At 42.0% G+C, this 24,158-nt stretch overlaps 1 protein-coding gene across 3 annotated transcripts in view; it reads left to right on the forward strand.

Annotated features, from left to right (window-relative positions):
- Positions 1-16,273, forward strand: part of rbms3 (RNA binding motif, single stranded interacting protein) — a 205,356-nt gene extending 189,083 nt beyond the window's left edge. For 2 of the 3 annotated variants that reach the window (XM_066682766.1, XM_066682767.1), the window contains exons 11-13: positions 7,340-7,450; positions 8,036-8,125; positions 11,213-11,344. In XM_066682766.1, coding sequence (XP_066538863.1) covers positions 7,340-7,450; positions 8,036-8,125; positions 11,213-11,344 — 333 coding nt within the window. Of the gene's footprint in view, positions 1-7,339; positions 7,451-8,035; positions 8,126-11,212; positions 11,345-11,824 lie in introns of those variants that run through there. The other variant, XM_066682765.1, reaches the window with a different exon arrangement.
- Positions 16,274-24,158: the final 7,885 nt, after the last annotated feature.

Consider the following 24,158-nt stretch of genomic DNA (forward strand, 5'->3'; position numbering starts at 1 on the left):
TCTTTCTTTTCATGAAGTATTCAATAGTTAGGCTCCAAAATCTGAATCACCCACTTGGTTTTGAACTGTACAAACCCTACCCTTCCTTCCCTCTAGACAGACGAGATCTGAATGCTTATGCAGCTTCTGCTCCGTCTGTGTTTTGTCTGGTGTGTAGGCACCCTAAGGGTGAAAGGACGAGGAATGTGGACAGGTAAAAGAGTCTCTAAGGGCCTTGGGAATGTGAAGCTGAGTGCTGGCTCTGCCCCCCTGTGGCAGTATCAGGAAACACGTGCAGATTGTAATTTTGTGGGCAATGTGTGGATCATTTATTTTCAGAGTCAGAGTGATTGTGTGTTAAAGCAGCCCTTAGAACTTGAGTCATACAGGTCCCGAGTCTGAGTCGCTGTTTATTTTACCTAGTCACCCACTCTCATTTTCTCAGCATTTTCCTTCTCTCTTTACCACTCAGTCCTCCTTTTGCTCTCTCTCTCTCTCTCTCTTTCTCTCTCTCTCTCTCTCTCTCTCTCTCTCTCTCCTTATGCGGTCCCTACAGTCCCTCTCCTCCTCTCTCCTTTTATATATTCTCTGTTTCTTTTTCTATTGTACTCCCACAATCTGTCTTTCTTTCTCTCGTTGTCATTCTCTCTCCCTCTTTCTCACTTCACAAATTCATTCTTGCGTTCCCCTGCATTGCCTCTATCTCTATCGCTCTTTCCTTTCTCCCCTGCCTCTTTTTCTCTTTGTCTTGATTGGCCATACAATGAGGATACAGGAAGGACACCTGCCACCCGAGGCTTGGAAAATTCACCACACACAAACACACACACACACACAAACACACACACACACACACACACACATACTTAGACAGCCTCACCTTCTGTTCATTAAGTTTTTGAATGGGAAGGTAACCCCAAGCACATGCTTGGAGATTTGCCCACTGACCGGCAGCCTTGTATCTGCCCTCCACTCAGAGATTAGCCCAGGCCTTAGTTTCTCTGTCTTAATGCCCTGGAGAGTCTTCAGTTTGCCATGTTAGCATGTAAGCATGTTCCTTAAAATTGTTCAGTGCGCCGCTTCAGAGGTTCAGGATGTAACCTGCAAAAGAAATCAAAACACAAGGAATTAGTCTCCGCAATCCAGAGGGAACGAGAGAGGAAATGGGAAAGAAAGAGCACCAGAGAGAGAGAGAGACAAATGGACAAACATCTGTCTATCTCTCTAATGATCTTTTCTGGAAAAGGGCCTGTCTTGGGTGTTTTCTCTTTTTTCCAGCGTGGGGAGGGTGGGTGATAATGTGTAAATGTGTTTTGTAACAAAATCCTCTTGTCTGATTATTTGGCAAGTCGTCAGATAAGACCTTAGACGCCTGGGAAAGAATAAAAAAAAAAAAAAAGCAACTTCCTGTGAAAGGCTGTCGGAGTCAGCGTGAAGATCCCTGTCTCGTTTGAAAATCCTGGAAAGAAAACAAGACGGAGGGAGAAATAATGTTTCCCTTCTCTTTTTTCCTCTCTCCTCCTGCTCTTGTGTAGAGAGAAGGCAGGCAATTAAAAGCGTCTGAGAGAGGAAGGCATTGTAACCGGAGAGAGCTGTGCGTTTGGCACCTTGTTACCGTGGAGACACGTGACCATAGCGACTGGAGCTGGAGATGAGGATTTAAGCAGATCAGCAGACAATGGAGGCTCTCTGTGCGCTCCACTCTCCGGACACTGTGTCAGTGTCTCTTTGATAATTACCATCGCTTCTGTTCTGCGTCACTTTCCAGTCAAAGTAAAGCACCACAGATGAATGTATGCATATGTGTGTGTTCTAGCACCGTGCCCACACACCTCTCGCTCTACACTGTCCACACAAACAGAAACATGCACGCCATGCATATACATGCAGTCCATCTACTTTCCAGCGCACACACACACACACACACACGCATGCAGCCTCCCACTGCATCTTATTCAGGAGAAGAATGCCTATGTGAATCGTCCCCAAATCCCTCTCAGGAAATGAACATTAACAAATCACCGCCGTAGTGCATTACCGCAAAGCCGCTTAGAGCGAAACGGCGACGGAGTGGGGAAGAAAAGAAATGAGACACTTCCCTAAGTCGCTGCCAGTCACAGCCATTTGCTGAGACAAAGGAACAAATGTTTGAATAAAGATTTAGGGCTTTTATCTCTGCCATTCCCCAGAACGCACTCTGTTTGCAGGAGCTTGAAAAGGTGAATGTGCTTTGGCAGGTACTGTACTGTTTGCATATGCACATGTATTTGTTTGAAAAAAAGACAAAAGACTCGGTGCCAGAACAACACTTAAACATACCGACCGCACAATACCCAATTATAGTAATTAGTCAGATAGTATATGTATTATTAGGCATTATTTCCTCTGAGGCTCTGTGGTCTGTGCGTGCGCATCTCTGTAGCAAACATATTTAAGATTGATATGAAAGATCCTTCCAAGAAGTCTGTTTTTTTCAACAGCGCAGCCTCGAAGGGACAAACAGGGCCACTTCCTTTTCCTCTTGGCATCCGCTTGCCTTCCTGTGATGTCACTAGAGACCCTTCCCAGACTGGTTTGTATGTCCAGGCTACAGACCCGAAGCAACTAATCATTTTGACATCAAGGAGTTGAAGTTAGCGGTCAAGCCCAGAGATGTATATTATGTTCCTGTTGCTAAAGGAACATTCAAGCTGTTATCCGTTAGTACACTCTTACCATATAAAAGGTCCTAATGGGTCCTTGGCTCTGACTTCACGTACTCTTGGAAAGAAAACCTTTAATTGGTCCAGAGCCTCTACATTATGTGGTACAGGGGGCATTCCTCCATTGTTATATGGGCATTCCACCATAAATCTATAGTTTAATAAGTAACGTGATATATTTCACTGCAATCTTTAGTTAAACATGATATTAGTCTACCTCTTTGGTTTGACAGTATTCTGGATTTTATGTTGGTTTAAGATTTTGTTGCCTATGGTGGCAACCAATGCAAGTTCTGAGCCTAGCCACAGATCTGTTGGCAAATAATACAAACAAGCTAGTGCTAGGGTGCGTATATATGTGCAGTTTGGTTCTTTCGGCCTGGACCAAAGAGGGAAAAAATATAAATGGATATATTTTAGTGATTTCTTTCTTAGCCTTTACACTTACACATTTGCTATCTAATTATTCATTCATTCATTATCTGTAACCGCTTATCCAATTCAGAGTCGCGGTGGGTCCAGAGCCTACCTGGAATCATTGGGTACAAGGCGGGGAATACACCCTGGAGGGGGTGCCTGTCCTTCACAGGGCAACACAGACACACACACACTTTGGAGTCACCAATCCACCTACCAACGTGTGTTTTTGGACTGTGGGAGGAAACCGGAGCACTCGGAGGAAACCCACGCAAACACGGGGAGAACACACCAACTGCTCACAGACAGTCACCCGGAGCGGGAATCGAACCCACAACCTCCAGGTCCCTGGAGCTGTGTGACTGCGACACTACCTGCTGCACCACCGTGCCGCCCTGCTATCTAATTAAATAAGTTTAAATAAATTTTTAAAAAATGTATGATGTATATTTGCAAGGCAGTTTTCAGTGCCAGAAATCCAAAACAAAAAGGTACACACTTGAACACAGTGTTCGCATACTGTCCCCATCAGCCAGCTAACTTAGTTGTCCTCATCTGGTATTTGGCTTCCTAATTATGTATGCCCTTGCTATTCGCTCGCTAATGGAAAAAATAATAATAATAATTAAAAACAACACCCCCTCACCCTCCCCAAATATCCATCTCAGACCAGTTTTTTATTAGTTCCTCCCACTTTCAAGATAAAACCAGTGGAGGGTTCTACTCTTTAAACATGAAAATCTCACCTCAGATATTATTCCAGCCCCACTGTGGGATACCAGGGTGCAATGGTTACATTATTAATTTTGGCAGGAGTGCCACTTATAAATCTTCAATTGGTTCTGATCTGGCATTGCTCCAAAGAAGCTTTTTAAGAAGATTTCATTGAGAAAAGCAAAAGGACGAGAGTGAGACTGTGTCTCTGTTCTACAGAAATGTTCTCTGAGTGTGTCTCAGGTTTGCATGCACGCCCTGGGGGAATCATATTCTCACACACACACACAACACACACAACCCTGCAGCCCTTAATCATCTAAGTCCCTCACTGATATGGCTGTAAATGAGAGTGGAGAATTATTCGAAGTGGATCTCTTTTTTCCTCCTCTCATTATGGGAGCTTGTCGGGGGCGGGGTTGAGCTGTTAGCTGGAGGCTGCTGGCGCTGTGGAGATGACAGGCACAGCTCACACTGCGCAGCTCCAGCAGTTTAGCTCTGACGCCTGGAATAAAGACACAGCTCTTCTGACGCCAAGTGTCTGCACAGTTTATTCTTTAAACACACGCTCTGAAAGTACAAGCACCGCTGAGCCGCGCTCACACACAGAGATGAACAGAGAGGGTGTATGTGTATGTCTCAGTATTTTTGTATGTGAAGGGCTCTTACAGAGGCACTCCAGAAACAAAGAGACAACCCAAAAACACAGCTTCTGCAAAGACTGAATGAACCTTTATGAAGTTATAGCTACTACATTTTTTTAATATTTTAGTAGATTAGCTATTTTCTTTCTTTAATTATTATTAATGTTAATGTGAAATTTTAAAATGTTAGCGTCCTTCCAGTGTCAAGTGAATGACCAATATATGAGCCAGATTTCTGACTTTTTCTATGCAAATAATTAGACATGATGCCACTACACAAGGTGATCTCGTATCCTGGAACCAGTGTGGGGCAGATTTTTGCCTCACAGTGTAATCAGCTCTTTTAAACTTCCCATCATCCACGTCATAATGAAGTTAGTCCTAATAACGGGAACTGCACTGATTGGATTACAGAAAGCCATGGTCAACCAATCACAGCCAGAAACAACAGATGCTATCACACAGCCTGAAACTATTCAAAACTGGCAGTCATGTGTCTGTCCTACTGTCCAGTCTAAGCCTAGTGATACCAGACTATATGCCTAGAACCTGTTTCAGTGTGCTCACAGACCGCGTGAAAGAAGGAACTTTTCTGTTCTAAAATGTGATGGGTTTTTATACTCATCTGTATACATAAATGAAGAGGAAATGCCCCTTCCTTTGTATTGGCAGGTCACCCCCCCCCCATTGTATGTTCAAGCTCACATTGTACAATCTGGGTTTTTAATAGGTTTTGTTTTGTTTAGTTTTTAAAAAATGACTATGCAGCCAACACTGAATTATCTCCCAGATTAGCTTCTGGCATTACCCGGTGACTGTGGCCATATGTGTCTGTTCTGTTCAGTGCAGTGACAGGTGATGTTGGTCAGAGTGTAGACCACATGGAGTGTGTATTTATTGATTTACACAGCCACACTCTGTAGATGGATATAAGTGAAAATAACATGTACAAACATCAGATACGTTTGTCTAATGCAATTTTATTTTATTTTATTTTCTTACACTCATTTTGTTGTTTGGAAGTTTGTTTTAGGCAGTTGGGCACTTAGATTTACCCCAGTATTACCATTATCAACACTACATATGTGAATATGTGTAGGTTCACTAGTCACTTTTAACACTATTGTAAAGTACAAATATATGCTTTTCTAGAATGTGTGGTTTCAGCTACTTTAAATTACACCGATTACAATCAAATACAGTGGAACCTCTACTAACGAACTTTCCAAGATACGAACCGGGCATTTGAATATTTTTTGCCTCCACCAATGAACCATGACTCTAGAAATGAACCCGAGTCTCCCAGCGCGCCCAGACTTGAGTGAGCTTTTAAGATTAGCAAATTGTAGCTTTAGCAATTTAGCATTAGTGTAAATAGCAGACATCGAAATTCGTGCTAAGTTAAGCCGTATCTACGCTTCGTCTCCCAACATTCACCCGCCTACTCTCCGTTATTCCACCCACCCCCACCTCCCGTCATACAGCCAGTGCCTGTGTTACTCCTCCAGCCAGTCGTCACGTCTTCAAGGTAGCGATGTGTAACCGCTTTATTATTTCTTTTTTATCACTGTTACCACTGTATTTCTCTTTTATTTTTAGTAACGCTACATGTATTTTTTTTACTAATTTGAGAGTGTTGTAAACATATATCAGTGCAAAAAGGGTGACTTTCGGGGTGGGGGCTGGAACGCATTAATTGCTTTTCCATTATTTTAAATGGAGAAAATTGACTCGAGAAACGAACTTTTCCACTTACGAAGCGGGTCACGGAACGGATCAAGTTTGTAGGTAGAGGTTCCACTGTATTTGAATTTTGCAGAAAATGGTTGAAGTCTTTAAAATGAAAGACTATTAAATTCATCAATCACAAATCAAAACCTAATCCAGTCCATGAGCCTTGTCCTAATCCTAATGCTGTTCGTAATTAACTGAGGTTCACCATATAGTTTGTTCACAGTTAGATCCTTCATAAGAGGCCAATAAAAATATAACGTGTTCAAGAATGTGTAACGGTAATTGTTTAAAACTTATCCTTTCATTGGTTTAATGATGAAAATTATACAGTTAAACAACTAAATGAAGCCAGACTATGGATTGGTCCGACTTATTCATTGAACGAGAGAGACACTGACCCCTGATTAACACATGCAGAAACTATCTGATTAGACATATAGCAATCCACACCTAATAAGAAATATTTTACACGAGGCTGTGGTTTCTCCAGCACCAGCGCACTTTGTACAAACTTCAGTACAGTACTTCTTTTTGACGAACTACCTGACCAGAGCCCCCAAGGATATATTAATCGTAATCAGGCCAAGACGTGTGTGTGTGTGTGTGTGTGTGTGTGCATCTCTTATCCAACGTCACGCAACGGAGGCAGCTGAAGTCTGGGGTGAGCAGTTACAAATTGCAGCAGCTAGTTCTGTCTTTTACCTCACATGTGTTAACACTCGTGGAGCAGCGTGCCTGAAACGTAAACACAGCCGCAGTGTGTGTGAGCACCGCCGCTAAGTGAGCAATGCATCATCTCTGCAGAAGTATGCATGACGCGCATTTGGATCGCATTATTTCATTTGTTGAAGTGGAACAACACACGTCTGGCCCCGATAATAGGCCCCAGCTGGGGTGATCTGGACCATTCTGTTGAATGAGAGAAAGAGAAAGAGAGGAGGAGAGAATGAGAGAGATCTGTGGATGTGGAGAATGTAAATGCATTACATTAAGGGCATTAACTCTGAAGGTTATGCAGACTTGGGACTGAATTGTTACTAATTTCCTCTTACCTTCTCCATGTTGTCTGACCTTTGCTGTTTTGTGTGTGTGTGTGTGTGTGTGTGTGTGTGTGTGTGTGTGTGTGTGTGTGTGTGTGCCCACCCACAGGGTGCTGTGATCACACCAGCCATGGACCACACCATCTCCATGCAGCCAGCCAACATGATGGGTCCCCTCACCCAACAGATGAACCATCTGTCCCTTGGCACCGCTGGCACAGTACGTCACTTCAGTGTATAGAATACCTCTCTGTTTATATACAGAGAAGAAAAGTTTGATTTAATGTCTGTGGTAGTGGTGTAACGCTAAAACAGTGTTCATTATCTTTGTTCCTGATTATCACATTCAGCTGCTTCTGAAGTTCTGTCTAAAACCCAAGGCTCACTTTCAGCTCATTTATGTATAATTAAGTCACACCTACTTAGTAATTCTTAACACAATTTCTTAATACAAGTTTTAATGGCTGAATAACATGTAAAAAACATTCATTAGAAATGGCATCACCAAAACTAAGTCTCAGGCTAGAATGATAAGTTTGGTTACACTCAACACAAACCAAAGAACTTTGAGCAGAAAGACAGCCAGATATCAATTTAAATAAAAGGAATCCCTGGTGACGCCTCAGCACTCGGAGGCCACTAGAGAACATTATTTGTCTCGCGTTCTCTAGCCTGGCCCCACCCTCACACTCTGTTATCCAATGTACCAAACCTGGGCAGTTTTCCTAAAAGGATGCAGAGTTGGTTAAGTATGGACATTTGACCCTGTCCCCAATACTGACCAGCATTCTCTCTCTGTTTGCAGTACATGACAGCGGCAGCTGCTGCGGCTCCTATGCAGGGAACCTACATTCCCCAGTACACTCCGGTGCCTGCCTCAGCCGTCTCAGTGGAGGTAAGCCTCACTAGGCTCCAGCGCTCACACACCATATGACCAAACCACTTCATCCAGCATTTCATCCAGTATGATGGGTACAAATGGGCAATTTGTTTTCATTCACTCATTCACTCATTCATTCATTGTCAGATCTGCTCATACAAGCAGCGAGCCTACCTGGAATCACTGGGCACAAGGCAGGAACACGCCCTGGAGGGGTCACCAGTTTTTCACAGAGCACACTCACACCTAGGGATGCTTTTGAGTCACCAATCCACCTACCAATGTGTGTTTTTGGACTGTGGGAGGAAACCGGAGCACCCGGAGGAAACCCACGCGTACACAGGGAGAACACACCACACTCCTCACAGACAGTCACCCGGAGCGGGACTCGAACCCACAACCTCCAGGCCCCTGGAGCTGTGTGACTGCGACACTACCTGCTGCACCACCGTGCTCACAATTTGTTTTCAATTTATCTATTTTTACTATATCAATTTTTATCTATTGTCAATTTTGACAGTATGTGACAAAATGTGAGGAGTGTGGTGTGTTCTCCCTGTGTCTTTGTGGGTTTCTTCCAGGTTCTCTGACTTCCTCCCACAGTACAGAAACACAGGTTGGAGGGTGGACTGGCTACACAAAATTGTCCTTAGGTGTGAGTGTGTGAGTGAGTTTGTGTTGCCCTGCGAAGGACTGGTGCTCCCTCCAGGGTGTGTTCCCATGATTCCAAGTAGGCTCTGGACCCACTATGACTCTGAACTCAATAAGTGGTTACATTCAGTGATTTAAGTTGTTGATATATATGCAGTTTCCTGCATGCACATCCTTTAAATTTTTTATGGGTTTTTTTGTTTTGGACATTGTCAGAAGGGCAGACTTGAACATGGGCACACTGCACACTGAATTGGAATCCAACTGTGTATTACTAATGTAATTTTGTAATTGTATTTACTTAATGTGGGAAGATTACAGTAATAGCTTCAGACATCTAAGGGTTAATAAGACCCGCTGGGTTCAGTATGGTGTCTGCAGTTGTAATTTGTAATATTGTGTCTGCAGTTGTAATGAGACTTTCGCCAGTCGGAACATTACCGAATCAGTCATAGTCTCAATTTCACAAACCGTCTGACACAGTTTCTTGGAAATATAAATCGTAATCAGGGCTAGACATGAACATGTGTCATTGTAGGTTTCCGTTGTCAAGGATACTGTGGTGATATCTGTACAGTTATATAATTTTCCAAAGTAAAATGACAGACATGTTTTCCAAGTGTCCTTTTGCTTCACCAAAATAAGGAGCCAAATGCTAGTTTAGGAATATCAGGGTCAAGCTTTTGCTGGAAAATCAATGCTAACGGCTAGCTAATGAATGACGGTAGGCAGGTAATGAGACTCCTTCCAGAATCAGCTGGCCTTAAATCTGATTTGAAAGCAGTATGACTGATAGAATTTGCAAGCAGGACCACTGACCATGAACCAGGAGAGACACATGCTGAGACTCAGCTGAACACACACACACGCATAATATGAATTTTATTTTTATTCCTTCATTAATTTTACAGTTTACACTGTAGTCAGCTGCTGATCCAAAATTTCTGCTGAAATCAATAGTATTAAATAATCTCTTCCCAAAGTATTGGATGGTGTCCTTCAATCCAAAGAACAGTTTCACTGCCTCACAGCAGAATAGGCAACTAGGAATGGGCGGTATGCACATTTTTCATACCATTATACCTACTCAAAATATTAACATGGTGTGCGGTATTACCGTGCATTGGAGGTCGGGCTGCGTGAGCCTCATATCTGTGAGCGTGGGTTGAGTAAAGTGTTTTCAGCACTATGCAATTCAGCTCAGCACAACCCGACAGTGCACACGTGTCGACGATAAAATAACACATTCAATTTGAGAGAGCAAATTTCAACGACTGGTGCTGGAGGAACAAAAACGTTTGAAAATAAACTAAATAATGTCAGCAGGTGCTACCACTGGCCCTCGTTCATCAGTAACACTCAAAAACCTGATTAGAAAGTTGATTATAACAACTGTCCTTCCACTGACACAAAGTGTATCTCTGGCCATCAACTACACAGCAACCAGTGAAGAGCACTTATTACCAGAATCGATGTCTAAAGCTAAAATGTGCACTAATCTGGCTAAAGTTAGCAGCTGCAAACCCTGGCCCACTGCACAGTAAACCTCTCAAAACCTGATTATAACACTTTAGTAAACTAACACAGCAACACATGAAGAAAGGGCAACAAAATACTATTCCAACTTGTGTCTTCATGTCTGTTTCGGCTCACTCTACGGAGTAAAGTCAGTCCAACATTAACTCTTCAACAGCCGCACTCCCTTCCTCTCTTTCTCCTCCTTGCACTCTCTGCCATAATGTTCGTACTCGTAAAACCAAGCTGGATTCTTCTTGTAGTAAAGTGTTACGCATTTCTCGCGAGATATCTGTGCCCCATGATTCTGAAGTTGCACGGCCAAGTTGTTTTTAGAGGAGAAGCTCTGGGAGCAGTGAGACGGCATTATTCTCCCTATTACAGGTCGGAGAAACCTCACAATCTTTTTGAAGCTGTAATTTTTAGGTAAAAATACTACATAGTGTACCTTTAAAGACACAGAACTGAAATTTGACACACCACACACGCGCCATAAATACTGCCCTTATTTTGAGATATCCTCCACATTTTTAAATACTGTGGTATACAGTATTACCGTTATACCACCCAGACCTATGGGCATCATCACATTCTGTTGGTCAACACCTTAATGTGAAGACTATAAAAACCGTATGTGCAATTGAACAACTGTGTAGGCAGTGGGTAGGCATTTTATCAGCTGGATTCACTCACTAGAAAGAGTATGCATAAATATTTGGACATACAGTATCGGCAGAAATAACCATGGACCAGTTATTTAAGGTTAAAAACAGTGCCGTGTATGTGCAGCTAGCCACAAATCCATTGTATCTGTATCTCACACATTAGCACTTCACTGAATGTTTCAGCTTCTGGATTTCTGTCTTGACTTTTGAATAAACAGTTGTCAGAGACATGTCTTATGATGATGACTCACTTGGCTCTCCCTTGTTCCAGGGGGTGGTGACTGAGGCATCCCCACAGAGCGTCCCTCCCTCTGCCCAGGACGCCAGTGGCCAGCAGCAGCCTCTATGTGTGGACGGCACCAGCGATCACGCACCCACTTACTCTTACCAGCCTGCAAAGTGAGACACTTCATCTCTACCTACACACACATAAACACACCCCTCAGACACTGTATTAAAGGCCATTCTTTGGGGTTTTAATGCTCCCTAAGCTTCCTAAATTGGAAAGCATGTACAATGTTAGGTACATCCTTTAAATTCTTTAAATCCTGCTGCTGCTATTGAACTTCACTAAACCAACTTAGTTCACTGGCAAGACCCTATAAGACAACAACTCTACCTACAATTATTGAACTCGTAAGCCCCTGTGAATTAGTGCAATTTTTACTTGCCACAAATGTAAATGAAATGCACATCCATAGTTCTACCTTGAGCACCAACTAGCAAAGTCTCTTTATACCTTTATTTTTAAGAGTGTATTTGCTCATTTCATTTCTTCAACTGCTATCAGTATTGTCCCTAAAATTTCTTTTTCTGTCTCTTTCTTCCTGCCCTGGCCGCTTCCTCCCTGGCTCCTGCTTTTCCTGTTCCCCCTTGTGGTCAGATAACGAGAGGAGGAGGAGGGGTGTCGGGGTGACTGTGTTGCCTTGAGATTGGGGGACTGTGCTGGGGACGAGGAGGACAAAAAGGAAAAGCTGAACAGAAAACGTTTGTGTCCACCTTTGCACAAGCACCAAAAAAAAAAAAGAGAGAGAATTTATCAGACATGTGGGCAGAGCGAGAGGAGCCTCTGAAAGCCACCATTATGGTTAAAGAAGAGAGATATGCAGTCCTGGAGGTGGAGCTAAATGGCTAAATCTACAACTTTACAAGACTTTTCCTTCATGAAGTGATGAAATTCAAACAAGTACAAAGTTTTCCAGTTATTTTCTGAATGTGCAGGTAGGTTTTCAGCTACAGCAAGTTTTCTATTAGATGAGGAAGCACGTTTTTTGCGAAAGAGAGAATGTGAGCGAGAAAGTGAGAAAAAAAAGAAGTCTTCCTCGGATTCTAAGCTACTTTACTTTCAATTTTTTTTATGAGTTAGATTTTAGTTTTCTAGAGAATATCAATGTTTTATCATCTTTGTTGCCTTAATTTTGAGAAATGTCTAAGACTTTTCCCAGCTGAACGTCTTGAAAAGGAACAAAAAAACAAAAAAAAAACAAAAAACAAAAAAAAAAACAACAAAAAAAAGGGGGGTGTCTGAACGGACTAATGGAGTGGCGCGAGGCCTGGGGCGGAGGGGACGTCTGTGATATTACCTGTACAGAGGAATGAGAGAGGTCTTGTGAAGACATTTTAAGTTATCAGTGGCGACGTTGTGTTGAAAAGAAAGGACTAATGAGTCAAAATATAGTGATGTGTTTAAAAGAGAGTTGCATTTTTTAGAAAAAAAAAAAAAAGAAAAATGTAAACCACTGCATCCTGGGAAATGCAGTTTATTGTGTAGTGCAGATCATTTTTAATGGCATTATTGTTTTTATCTGCAATATTTTTTATGAGCTTTAAGGTGTTTTCAGCCTGCTTTGCTTGTTTCATTGCGAGAAAAAAACATCAAAAAAAAAATCAAAAACTTAAACCAGAAAAAAAAAAATTAAAAATATTGGCAGCGCAAAAGTAGATAGGAGCTTTTGAATTAAAATAAAGAAAATGTGTGCAAAAAGCAATAGTAATAGGAAATTGTTGACAATTTCTTTAGTCTTTCTTAGCTGTGGATCAAATGCAGCCCATGGATGGCATATTTTATACCAAAGATGAAGAAAACCCCTTAGAGACAGTGGAGTAGATCGATTTCTTTTCTATTTGATATTTTTTGGCCTTGTTGTTCTAGTCTCTGTGTCTCAGAAGTATTAGTTTGACCTTGATGGCCAAACCGGTACTTTTTCATCGGGTGTTGGGTAGGGGCTGTGAGTTTAAAATTCCTTCCACTGCTGCAGCTTTTCTGCCAATCATTCAGACTTCGATGGAGAGCAGTGGAGACTTCCAGACAGTGGGCTTTGTATTGAGTGTGACTTCTCCCCAGCAGATGGCATCAGTGGGGTTTTCTCTGTCTCTCAGCTCAGCGAAAATAGGACACTGTACATCTATGTTCCAGCACCCCCCCAGATCACTGACTCAACACTCTCACACATTCTGCATGGATCCTCAGATTCAGCGTTTCTGAAATGACAAGCTTGTCTCCCTAGTGACAGAGTTGTTTTAAGAAAACTCTTATATCTCAGTGTGGCTGACATGTCATACCTTTTGCCAAAGTAGGAATGTGTCTTCACTTGTGTGTGTTTAAACTCTCTGCAGTTAGCTACCTCAAATTCAAGTGGTTCCACCGTGAGGAAAAAGGAAACTACCAGTTGTGAATGACCGTCTGGTTGTGAACTACTAGCAGGTCACGTAAGATCAAACTATGCTTTGGAGCCAGTGGAAAAAAAACTATGATTTGCATTTGCTCTCTTGCTACTGTTTGTTTTAAGCTTTTAAACAAACACCCCACTTTTATACCACTATACTATAGAGCAGTATGCAAGTGTGAACACCATTGGTCAAGGTACATGCGTTGTTGCTTTAATAAGAGATAACATGTAACACATCCTCTACAGGGAACAGGCTTAAAATGATTTGGTTAAAACTTAAAGACAGTGACAGTGTTGTACAGGTGTCAGATTACGCAAGACTTTTCTCAGAAACTAAGATCGGGCTCGACGTGCTGGGAATGTGGGGATTTGAGTCTCAAGAACAAAATCAGCACAAGTCTAGTGAAGACAAGATGAGAGTTGGCTTTTTAGACAGTCCTCCAATGATGCAGGTCCTCCAATGATGGGGAGGAAGGTGTCCAGAGCCCTGCTGATGTTACAAAATGTTCTTCCAGATGTTGCATGCAATTTCCAACAGAGAGGTCTCCAAATCCCCACCAGTTATACACTGCAGCTTTACTGTTTAATATGTCCCCATTACGATCAGTTCAGATAAACAGCAGCAGTGCCGTTGTTCGCTGTAGGGGATGTGTATGTGTTGTAGGGTTGAGTGTTAGCATTCCCACCTGCTGAAACCCCCAGTCAAAGTTCATTTGATCAAAGTAAAGAACTCAAGGAGAGAGAGAGGGGCAACCAAGGTTACCTCTCAGTGCAGGATCAGGTGGTTACTCCAGTGCCTTGTTCCAAAGCAATGAAGAGCTATATGTGTAAACAGAGAGACCTACTTGACCATCGTTCCTGATGGTCTCAACTTCGCAGAACATAAGCGCCCTTTTCTTTTCATCTGAGAGAGGCTTGACTGCTGTGATTCTTGATTTGCTTTGGAATAGATCCTTGTTTGATAACACATTCATTGCTCAAAATGGAGTTTAAATACACATAGTGAGATTCAGACAGGCCTCGGAGGAGGTCGTGAAGTCTCTTTGGCATGACATTTTCATAAATGTTTTTTTTTCCCCCTCCTCTCCAAATTAAAAGTAGACCATTTCAGACCCTGAGATGTTTTTGTTCCTCAGTCCAGGGACTGGTTTCAGTGTTGGTTGTTCATCTGTGTTTGTTGTTTCTAGAAGCTCATGTCTCATTGTCTCTTCACAGAGGGGATCTCTGGGTGCTAGACTCTTGGTTCCTCAGCCTGCACTGAGTAACATCCTAAAGAAGCGAAGGGTGGTTTGAATGGGCCACAAGAGGTCAGATTAACAGCGGTGCTGGAGCCTTCGGTGCATTTTTCCCATATGTTGGTGTTGCTCAAGCAAACTGCTCGCTCCTGAATGAGAGATGATACACTACCGTAGAGTTAGACTGATGTTACCAACGATGTTGCCATCCAGTGACCTAATTCAAATGTAGTGGTTGGGTTGGTGTGTGGGGTTTGGACTTTTTTCTTATGAAAGAGGCTAAATGAATATGAATTCCTCTCTGCCATGTGTCTCCACAAGGACAGTATGTAGGCCACATGGTAGTGTCTCACCAGTATAAAGACTACACTAAGCAAAGCTCTGTTACAATGTGGAGGTCAAGCTAGCTACACATTTTCATTTCTTGGATTAAAAAAAATGAAAAGCAAAGTCTATAGCAAAGGGTTTTGTTTTCTGTTTTTTTTCCTTCCTACTGCCTTTCAGGAGAGTTCATTTATCATGCAATTGCTGCTATCAAGCATTCAGTATTGGAGGGCCACAGTGGCAGATGGGGAAGAGATTAAATGACTGCTGCTTTCTAAACAATCATAAGGACCACCAGCTTAGCGGGTGTTCAAAGTGTCCGCAGCTTCATGTGTTCACCTCTCAGAGCACGTCCGTGCGTTTTAAAGGGTCCAAATATCTCCTGTATTACAGAATATAAGCAGATACGGAGGAAGCTGCTCTAAACCGTAGAACAGAGATCTCATTCTGTTTGTTGTGCTGTAGCCTACAGTAAGTGGATTGTACTCTGCGATCGCTAATGTGGTTTCCACGCTGTAAAATTAAAGAGAAAGCCTTAAATAATTAATATATTACAAAATTACGAAAGACCATAAGAGTAAGGAGCTCCTCCTGTTATTTGAGTAAGATCATTTCTGGCTTTGACGGTGCTCCTGTTTCATAACACTACACATTATATCGGATACTAGGATGGAGTCTCAAATTCTGTCTTCAGATCAGACGGACCATCGGAGATAATCATGGCGTATAAATGTTCATTGACCTATCAAAATCTCCATCTTTAGCAATGGGAGGGTCATATAGGAAAAAAAGCAAGACAAAAAAACAACAAGCAAACAAACAATGTTCTACCAAATTCAGCCAAAACATCAAAACCTCTAAAAGTAACTTATTGACAGAGGAAATAGAAAACTATTTATGGAATCCTTTTTATTTGTACAAGTGTTATTGAAAGGAATATGAAAGTGAAACAGTTCTAGGATGCTATTTTTTTTATTTGCTGCACATTCATGCCTCCCGTGTGTTTGAGTCGTGATCCTGAGAGTTTCTGTAAATCAGTGGATGTCCAGTTTAAACTTCTGTTTATTATTTTTCTTTCAATGAAGCTTTCAATAAAAAAGGTCTAAAGAATCTCATTTTCATGAGACCGTCTGTGCTCTTCGTTTGTTTATATAATGTGTTAAATGATATTCCCGTATTTTACGTGACGGATGGGACAGAGCTGCGTGTCAGAGGCAGTGATATCTACATGTAATTTCACTAGGAGGCCAGTGGAGGGGACCATAGATGCAGAAATTGTATGAAATGTGTTGCAGCATGTGCTCAGATGTAAAGCCTGCTGAAGGAAGTTCCTTCTAATGGAGAATGACACTGCTGTCCAAACTCCTTAGAATATAAACAGCCGCGGGTTAATGGTGGAAGGCAGTAGTGATGATATAATTATGAATGATTATATAATGCAATAATGTATCATTTCCGTGATAGAAACAACAGTTCAGAATCAGTGTGGAATCGTTATTTTAAATTGAAGGTTTTATTTTAAAAACTGATGTAAAGATCTATTCTAATGCAAATTTTACAGTAATTTAGATATAACTTGTTTGAATTAAACATTTTAAAACCTGTCCAGAAATATGAACAGAGCTGTAGATGATTCCTTAATGAAACTCGGAAGTAAAACAATCAAATTAATTATTTAATTAAAATCCATAAATTGAAAAGCAGTCATTGAATCCAACACAAGGTTCTACTCTACACTATCTATATATTCTCAATTTTTAAATATCTTCAAAATCTTATAAATACCCTTGGGGTCAAAGGTTATAGGGTTACAGTCTACATGGTGGAATAAGTGCTCACTGCTTAAAACACTAGCAAACCTTCTTCACTGTATTTATTTCTTTGTGGGCAGTGTGTAATGGACAAAATGCACCTGTCTATACATTGAAAATAACATCAGCGGTTTGATTCTGCTACGGGTCACAAATCCAATCCTCAAAGGGCTGGTGTGGCTGCAGGTTTTCGTTCCAATTAAGAAGGTCAGGCAGAGGGAAAAGCTGCAGCCACACCGACCCTTTGTGGGTATGATCGATGACTCTTGGATTATGCAGTTTATTGTGGACCATGTCTGTGAGGATTTGATTGCATACAGCCCCAATAGCATCAATGAAGTTATGTGCTGATATTAAAAGATCAGGTTTGGATGAGTAATTCCACTTTAACTCATTCCGGAGATACTGGTTGGAGATTCAACCCTTCAACTCTACAACTCTACATGTAGCTTCCCTCGTTATTGGGAGTGCCTTCAAACTTCTGGACATATAGTGTTTATGGGAGTACGGAGAGAGGAGAAAGAGAGAAAGGACACTCCGATGGAAAGAATGAGAGGTCACTAAACCCTGCCCCTTGCCGCAGTGGCCAGTGACCCTCCACGCCTGGCCTCCTCCCACTTGGCCGAGCCGGATCGATGGAGAGATTGTTCTTCTGCACAAGCGACTGTTTCAGTTCTGCTGCTGACCTCTGTCCTTCCCTCCCTACATACGAACCCCATCACCCTCACCACGCGGTCCATACAATACTCATCTTCATCTCTGACATTTGGAGAGGCAAAAGAGGCAGAGCCATTCCTCTCCTTACAGTAGGGGATTTGTTCTCTTTTTTCTGAAATTGGATTTTTAAAACTCTGCTGGCAGCCTACGTATTCCCTTATTTACTTTATTTGCTAAAGTGTTAAAGCCTTAAACACACACACACACACACACACACACACTAAACCCACTGATATGCTTTGCACATTTCCTAAATACAGGGATGTCTAGCTAGCTGTTATCCTTTAACAAGGCCTGTTTGCAGAGGGTAGACTTGTGCAGTGTTGTGGTATGTGTGCTATGGCTCTACAGACTACACTCTTGTTGACAAGTTGAACATATGTCCCTCATAAATCACACACCAGCTCAGCTTCCTGTATCCAGTGACTGCCCACCATCCACCATCTCCCCCCTTTCCCAAGCTCACCCTTTCTTCATCCATCGCCTTCATGCTCACTTCAGTGTGGAGAACCTATGGGAATTTTGGGGGGAAGTTACAGCAGAGCTATTCAAAGGGCACAATAAACTTCTCAAAATAGAAACACAACATGAAAGACAGGATACAGTCAGATGATGAGGCTGCCACATGGAAAGGTTCAGGAGCACCTCCATGACAGTGCTGTGCTGTTTGACCACCACTCACACAGTGTATTGTGATATGGTCCTAATCACAAAATACATCATCTACTTTAAGATCACTTCTCTTCCCTTGGTGTAAACACTGTGGAACATCTGCGACACATTCACTAAGGGTTTATGTCAATAACTAAACAGGCACAACAGCCCCTTACGTTCCACAGTGGACATAGATCCAAGGGAATGTCACAGATATCCGATTCTTTGGCGTGTTTGCATGTTTCTCTCTCAGCATGCAAAATACTAATAGGAAATTAAGAATTATTATTATTAATGATAATAATCCTATTTACTGAGGCTGGTGATTAAATATAGACTGATTTCACACCTATACAAATATTATTTATATTATTAACATTTTATTTATTTTTAGTGTAGATATAGAGTTACGCTGTGTATCTATGTGTATGTTTTTTCTCTCCCTCTGTTTCTGTCATTTTCTAGGGTCTGAAGTTTGTTCCAGTCCAGAGTTCGTTCCAGACTCCAGTCCGTGTGTTCTGTCTCTCACTGTTTCCTGTATGTCATCTCCCCGGGGCTCATAAAGACGCCTATGTGAACGCTGCTAGCCAGTCATTATTTGTGCACAAAGTAAAGGTTTTTTTTTCTTGAATGAGAGGAACTCGCAATTTGAAAATAGAAGTATAATAATTTTTTAATGAAATATATATTATTCTAATGATGTTCTCAGTTGTCTACTCTCCTAATATTTGGTGAATGTATCTCAGCACTAGTAAAGCCTCATTAATACTCCCTCTGCGTACGGAAATGCTTTAAGCGATATAACCGTCACTGCCCACATACAGCTCCGCCTCAGCTCTGTTGACATGGTTTTTGACCACCACATCCAGTAGAGGGCAGTTCGGAGTAAAAACCAAACATGGCAGAAAAACGTTTAGTTCTTTATTTAATTCAAAAGCAATGAAAAAGTTCTAGATGGTGGTGGTCTGTGGAGCCATTAAACTAGGGTGACCATATCTGAGATGGTGACGACTACTGACGTGCAGACTGACCAATTAAATGTTTACAGAGATTTCGACCAATAACGGTAGCTCTACAGTCAGACCGTCCAATGCGAAGATTTTAGGCTACTTCACCACGCCCCCTTCTCACTCAAGCGAACCAATCGGAGTAGGGGAGGGCGGGACTAGTTTGTGAACGAAACGCTTCTCGAAATTCTATGTAAGCTCTAGAAAAACAAAATTCCGCCCGGACATTTTTTAAGTCTAAAAAAGAGGACGTCTTGTCACCCTAATTAAACACTGCGCGGCATTTGGACGGAGAATTGTATTCGCTTTTCTTACCAATGAGGGAAATTGATGACGAACGTGATTTCCAATACCTTCAGATGTCCGACCGGGCATTCCAGAACTTTCTTTGCCAGGTATAACCCCCGCACATCAGGCATGGGAACTCGCATAGTGCTCCTGAGAGGTAGGCAGAGAGATTAGCATCACTATTAGCATCTAGCACTGCCCCCACAATCTCCAGTGGTATTGCTCTGTCCTGTCCGCATCCGAAAGCTTTCGGAAAACGTGCAAATTACATACAAAATGAACGCAGAGTACGGACAGAAGGCACCGTCCGTATCAGTACTTAACGTTGAACATAAAGGACTATAATGGCCAGTAACATTTTGAAATGATCATGATTTCTCATTGACTGGTTCATTAAAAACCCTGGGACACAAGGTCATTATTACAGCTTAGTTCATCACAGTTTAATCTTGAACAAACACAGACTTTAGAAGCAAGCTTTTACATAAAGCATAAGAGAGGAAATTATTATAACGCCTATAATGCTACTTTAAAAGCTGTGTCTGTGATCATCTGCAGGTTTTTTGTAGATAACCCATTACATTTGCCACCTCCAGCAGCAGTGTCTTTAGCCTTTTTGGCCATTTGCTTCTATTGTATTAAACCTGCACCGTAGTGCATTAATGTCAGTCTTCAGTGGTCGGAGCTCTAGAGATTAAATCATCATAGCTCACAAGAGCATTAGCCCCTCACTGCTGGGTTTTAATGACAGGTTATGACTGATCTCCTGGCCTCCTGCGATATCTGTAATAGTCAGAGAGTCATCCCATTTAAGACGTTTGAGTTGGACACATTCATTCTGTTGATTAATCCAGTTCTTCACCTTCTTTGGTCTTTATAGTGGAAACACAGCAGGCCAAAATGCTGAAGGCCTCTGTTAAGAGAGAGCTCAGTGTACTGGAGCAGTGAGGAGCTTCTAGGAGCTGGCTGTAGTTCCCTGCAGTAATTTCTTGAGGCATGAACCAATGTGTGTGTGTGTGTATGTATGTGAGGGAGGGGGTTTGGACTGGCAGCTTCGCCCGAGTGCTTCGCCAGCTGGAAGAGCTGTTTCTACGGTTACCTGCAGACCACAGACTTGGGAGAAACTCTGGATCCTGAGGGAGAGGTTTCTATGGTAACACACTGAATTGTGAGGGACCTCAGCCAAGCTCCTGGACCGACCTAATGAAGCCCATCACTGGTATTGTCTCTGTGTTCTGGCATGCAGCAAAACGAGGAGAAACATGAAGAAGAACACTCGCACAAGCCAAGATGTCTCTGTTCATTGTCCATACGTTTCAATGTGCCTGAACAACTCTGTCCTTTGTCAGATTGTCACCCCCACCCCATCTCTCTCTCTCTCTGTCTGTCTCTCTCTCTCTCTCTCTCTCTCTGTCTGTCTGTCTGTCTGTCTCTCTCTCTCTCTCTCTCTCTCCTATGAGGAACCCCAAAAATGAGAGCAAAGCAAAGATAGACAATAAAGCCTGAGTCAGTGGACTGATTTCTGACTGTTGGTAATGATGATTTCTTACCGTTCTCCAAAGTTACATAGTGCGCTTTCTGCAGTGCTCAGCTCAGATTTGCAATAACTGCAGCCCTGTTCTTCCTACTTCAAGTCAGGGGAGCACCACAAGCTGTAATTTGAAGGTAAAAATACTACCTAGTGTTCCTTCAATTTCTAAAAAAATGTGTAAAATAGGTCCCTTTAAAAACTAAATGTCTGGAGTGGAGTGTTAATATCAGTTATTATTCAAGCTTCCAAACAATGTTTGAACACAGTTTTTAACTGCATTCCTATCCTTGTGAGGACCTCGTCTCCTAGTATTCCCCTGGGCTATAAATGGGTAAACAGAGGAACAATGTTTACAGAAGACGTGTGTGTGTTAAAGATATTATATGTTTTAGTGAAACCTGCTGAAACACACACTGAACCCTTTATTTAACTGAGCCTCCCACATGCTCCTGCACAGATCCCTGTTACAGTGTGTATAAAGTGAGTGTGAGGAGATTTGGACGCTTGCTGTGTTTCCATCAGAAAGAGGCTGGAGGTGAGTAGGAGAGGCAGACCTCCCACCGATCGGCCCCTCCGAGTTCATTGCTTCCAGCCAAACCCACAGCTTGGTTTAGCACTGAGAACTGTACAGAACATTTACACGTTACAGCATTTGTATCAATCATAATGATATCACAGAGCTAAAGTAGTGTTAGGAGCGTAACTCAAGGACTTGCATCATATCATAGTTTTCCTGCCCAAGGTGGGAATTGAAACCTAGTCTGCCATGTGGAGGGCATCAGTTTTAACCACCACATTAACCGCCAACTTCATCTTTAAATGGCCTTAATGTTTCTCTCTCTCTCTCTCTCTCTCTTTCTTTCTTTCTCTCTCTCTCTCTCTCTCTCTCTCTCTCTTTCTCTCTCACACAGACATCATCTTTCCTCGCTCTCCCTGTCTCTGTCTCTTTCTCTTTTCCTGCTGTTTCCTCTCTCTCTCTTCCCCTCTGATATTCCCCCAGAGCTGGAATGTGGAACTTTACGCAGACACTCATATTTTTTTCCTCATGTTTCCATGCTCTCTCTCCAGATATGGATAGCTAAACGGAGGCTCAGATGGCTGGAGCCGTTGCTATGGCTCCGGCCCTGACAACAGGCATAAACAGTGGCGCTGAGTGTACGGGTGTGTGTATATGTGTGTGAGTGCGAGTGAGTAAGTGAATGTGTGTGTGTGTGGTGAGTAGGCGCTGTATTGACACAGAGGAGAAGGGCATTCCACTAACTCCCACTCAGTGAGAGGATTTCAAGCTTCTCCAGTCGAACAGTGTTGCGACTTAAATCAAAAATGAAAAAAATAAAGATCAATAAAGCTCAACATCAAACTATTTCTTGCGCCATAAGTGATTACCGTTTTGATTTTTAAATGAAATATCCCATTGGACTACTATCATATAAAGCATTCCAACTTAAAACCAGATGTCCAGTCCCCATGATTGGTTTATGGCACTCAAATTTACTTGCACTTACAATGCATTTTGTCCCTCAGTCTGACTGAACTCATCATTTTGGGAATCCCTGGTGTCAGAGTCCTGTTCAATTCCTCATTAAATAGAGTTCCCAGCTCCTGCTGATGTTACCCCTGACGATTCGTATGAAACAACAAGAGCATTGTTATAATAAATCATAAGTAAAACATTAGTTAGCTGAAACAAATCCTAAGCCACAGAACACAGCACGCATGCTAATCTCTAACCACCACTGAGAGACATGTTGATGTCATTATAGACACAGTGTAATATGATTATTAATCTAGCTGTCAGTTTAGCTGCATTGAAGGGCCCCTTCTGTTTTCTGTTTTCACTTTTTATAAAGATCTGAGAATGTTTACTTAACATTTCCTAGCTCTCTAGTCTGCTACAGTTCTTATGTGTTTTTGAAGCCTCGGTGTCAGTAAATGTGTAAAAAAAAACACATTGTGTCTTGATCTGCTCACAACAGTAACATTTTGGAGGTTTTTAGACAAAGATGAGAGCTCCAAAGATTGAAAAGCGTGAACTTAGATGAGGATGTTGCTCTTCCTGCTCCATAGGTGGGTAATATTGACTTATTTTTTTTGCTGTAGATCTAAAGTCAGGAGAGCTCTAACTGTGTGAAAGTAAACACAGACCCAAAGTGCTAGAAAACTAAACAACTCAAGTTACAAATGAGTTTCTGTGGTAAATCACGGTGAATAAGAACCTACATACAAACAACAGACGTTTTTTCTCAGACATATCGTTCCAGAGGACCTGAGCAAACCAGAATACAGTGTTTCCTCACAATCATAGATACTCCCTTTGAAAGGAAGGAAGAAAAACACACTGAAATGGAAAGTTAGCACATGTCTAAAAGTCTGTGGACACCTGCAAATGCCACATTTCTTCTAAAATGAAGGGGTATTACATTAGAATAAGGCTACACTTACAAAGGTTTATAAATGGTTTTTAATTATTAATCATGTTTTTAATACATTCTCATTAATCATGTTGTTAATATTCATTAATAATCAGTTAAAACACTTGATTTGATCAGTTAAAAGGAGGTGGCACAGCAGGTAATGTTGCAGTCACACAGCTCCAGGGACCTGGAGGTTGTGGGTTTGATTCCCGCGCCGGGTGACTGTCTGTGAGGAGTTGGTGTGTTCTCCCAGTGTCTGCGTGGGTTTCCTCCCACAGTCCAAAAACACACGTTGGTAGGTGGATTGGTGACGTAGAAGTGAGTAAATGTGTGTGTGTGCCTGTGAAGGACTTGGCGCCCCCTCCAGGGTGTATTCCCGCCTTGCGCCCAATGATTCCAGGTAGGCTCTGGACCCACTGTGACTCTGAACTCGATAAGCGCTTACAGATAATGAATGAATGAATATACTTCTACACTGTTAAATTTCAGATCTTGCCAGATACTGGCCCTACTTTGTCTTCTCCATTAATAGCACTGTGTGCACAAAGGACTGCTAATTTTAATCAT

Source organism: Hoplias malabaricus, chromosome 10 (assembly GCF_029633855.1).
Source record: "Hoplias malabaricus isolate fHopMal1 chromosome 10, fHopMal1.hap1, whole genome shotgun sequence".
Classification (NCBI taxonomy): domain Eukaryota; kingdom Metazoa; phylum Chordata; class Actinopteri; order Characiformes; family Erythrinidae; genus Hoplias; species Hoplias malabaricus.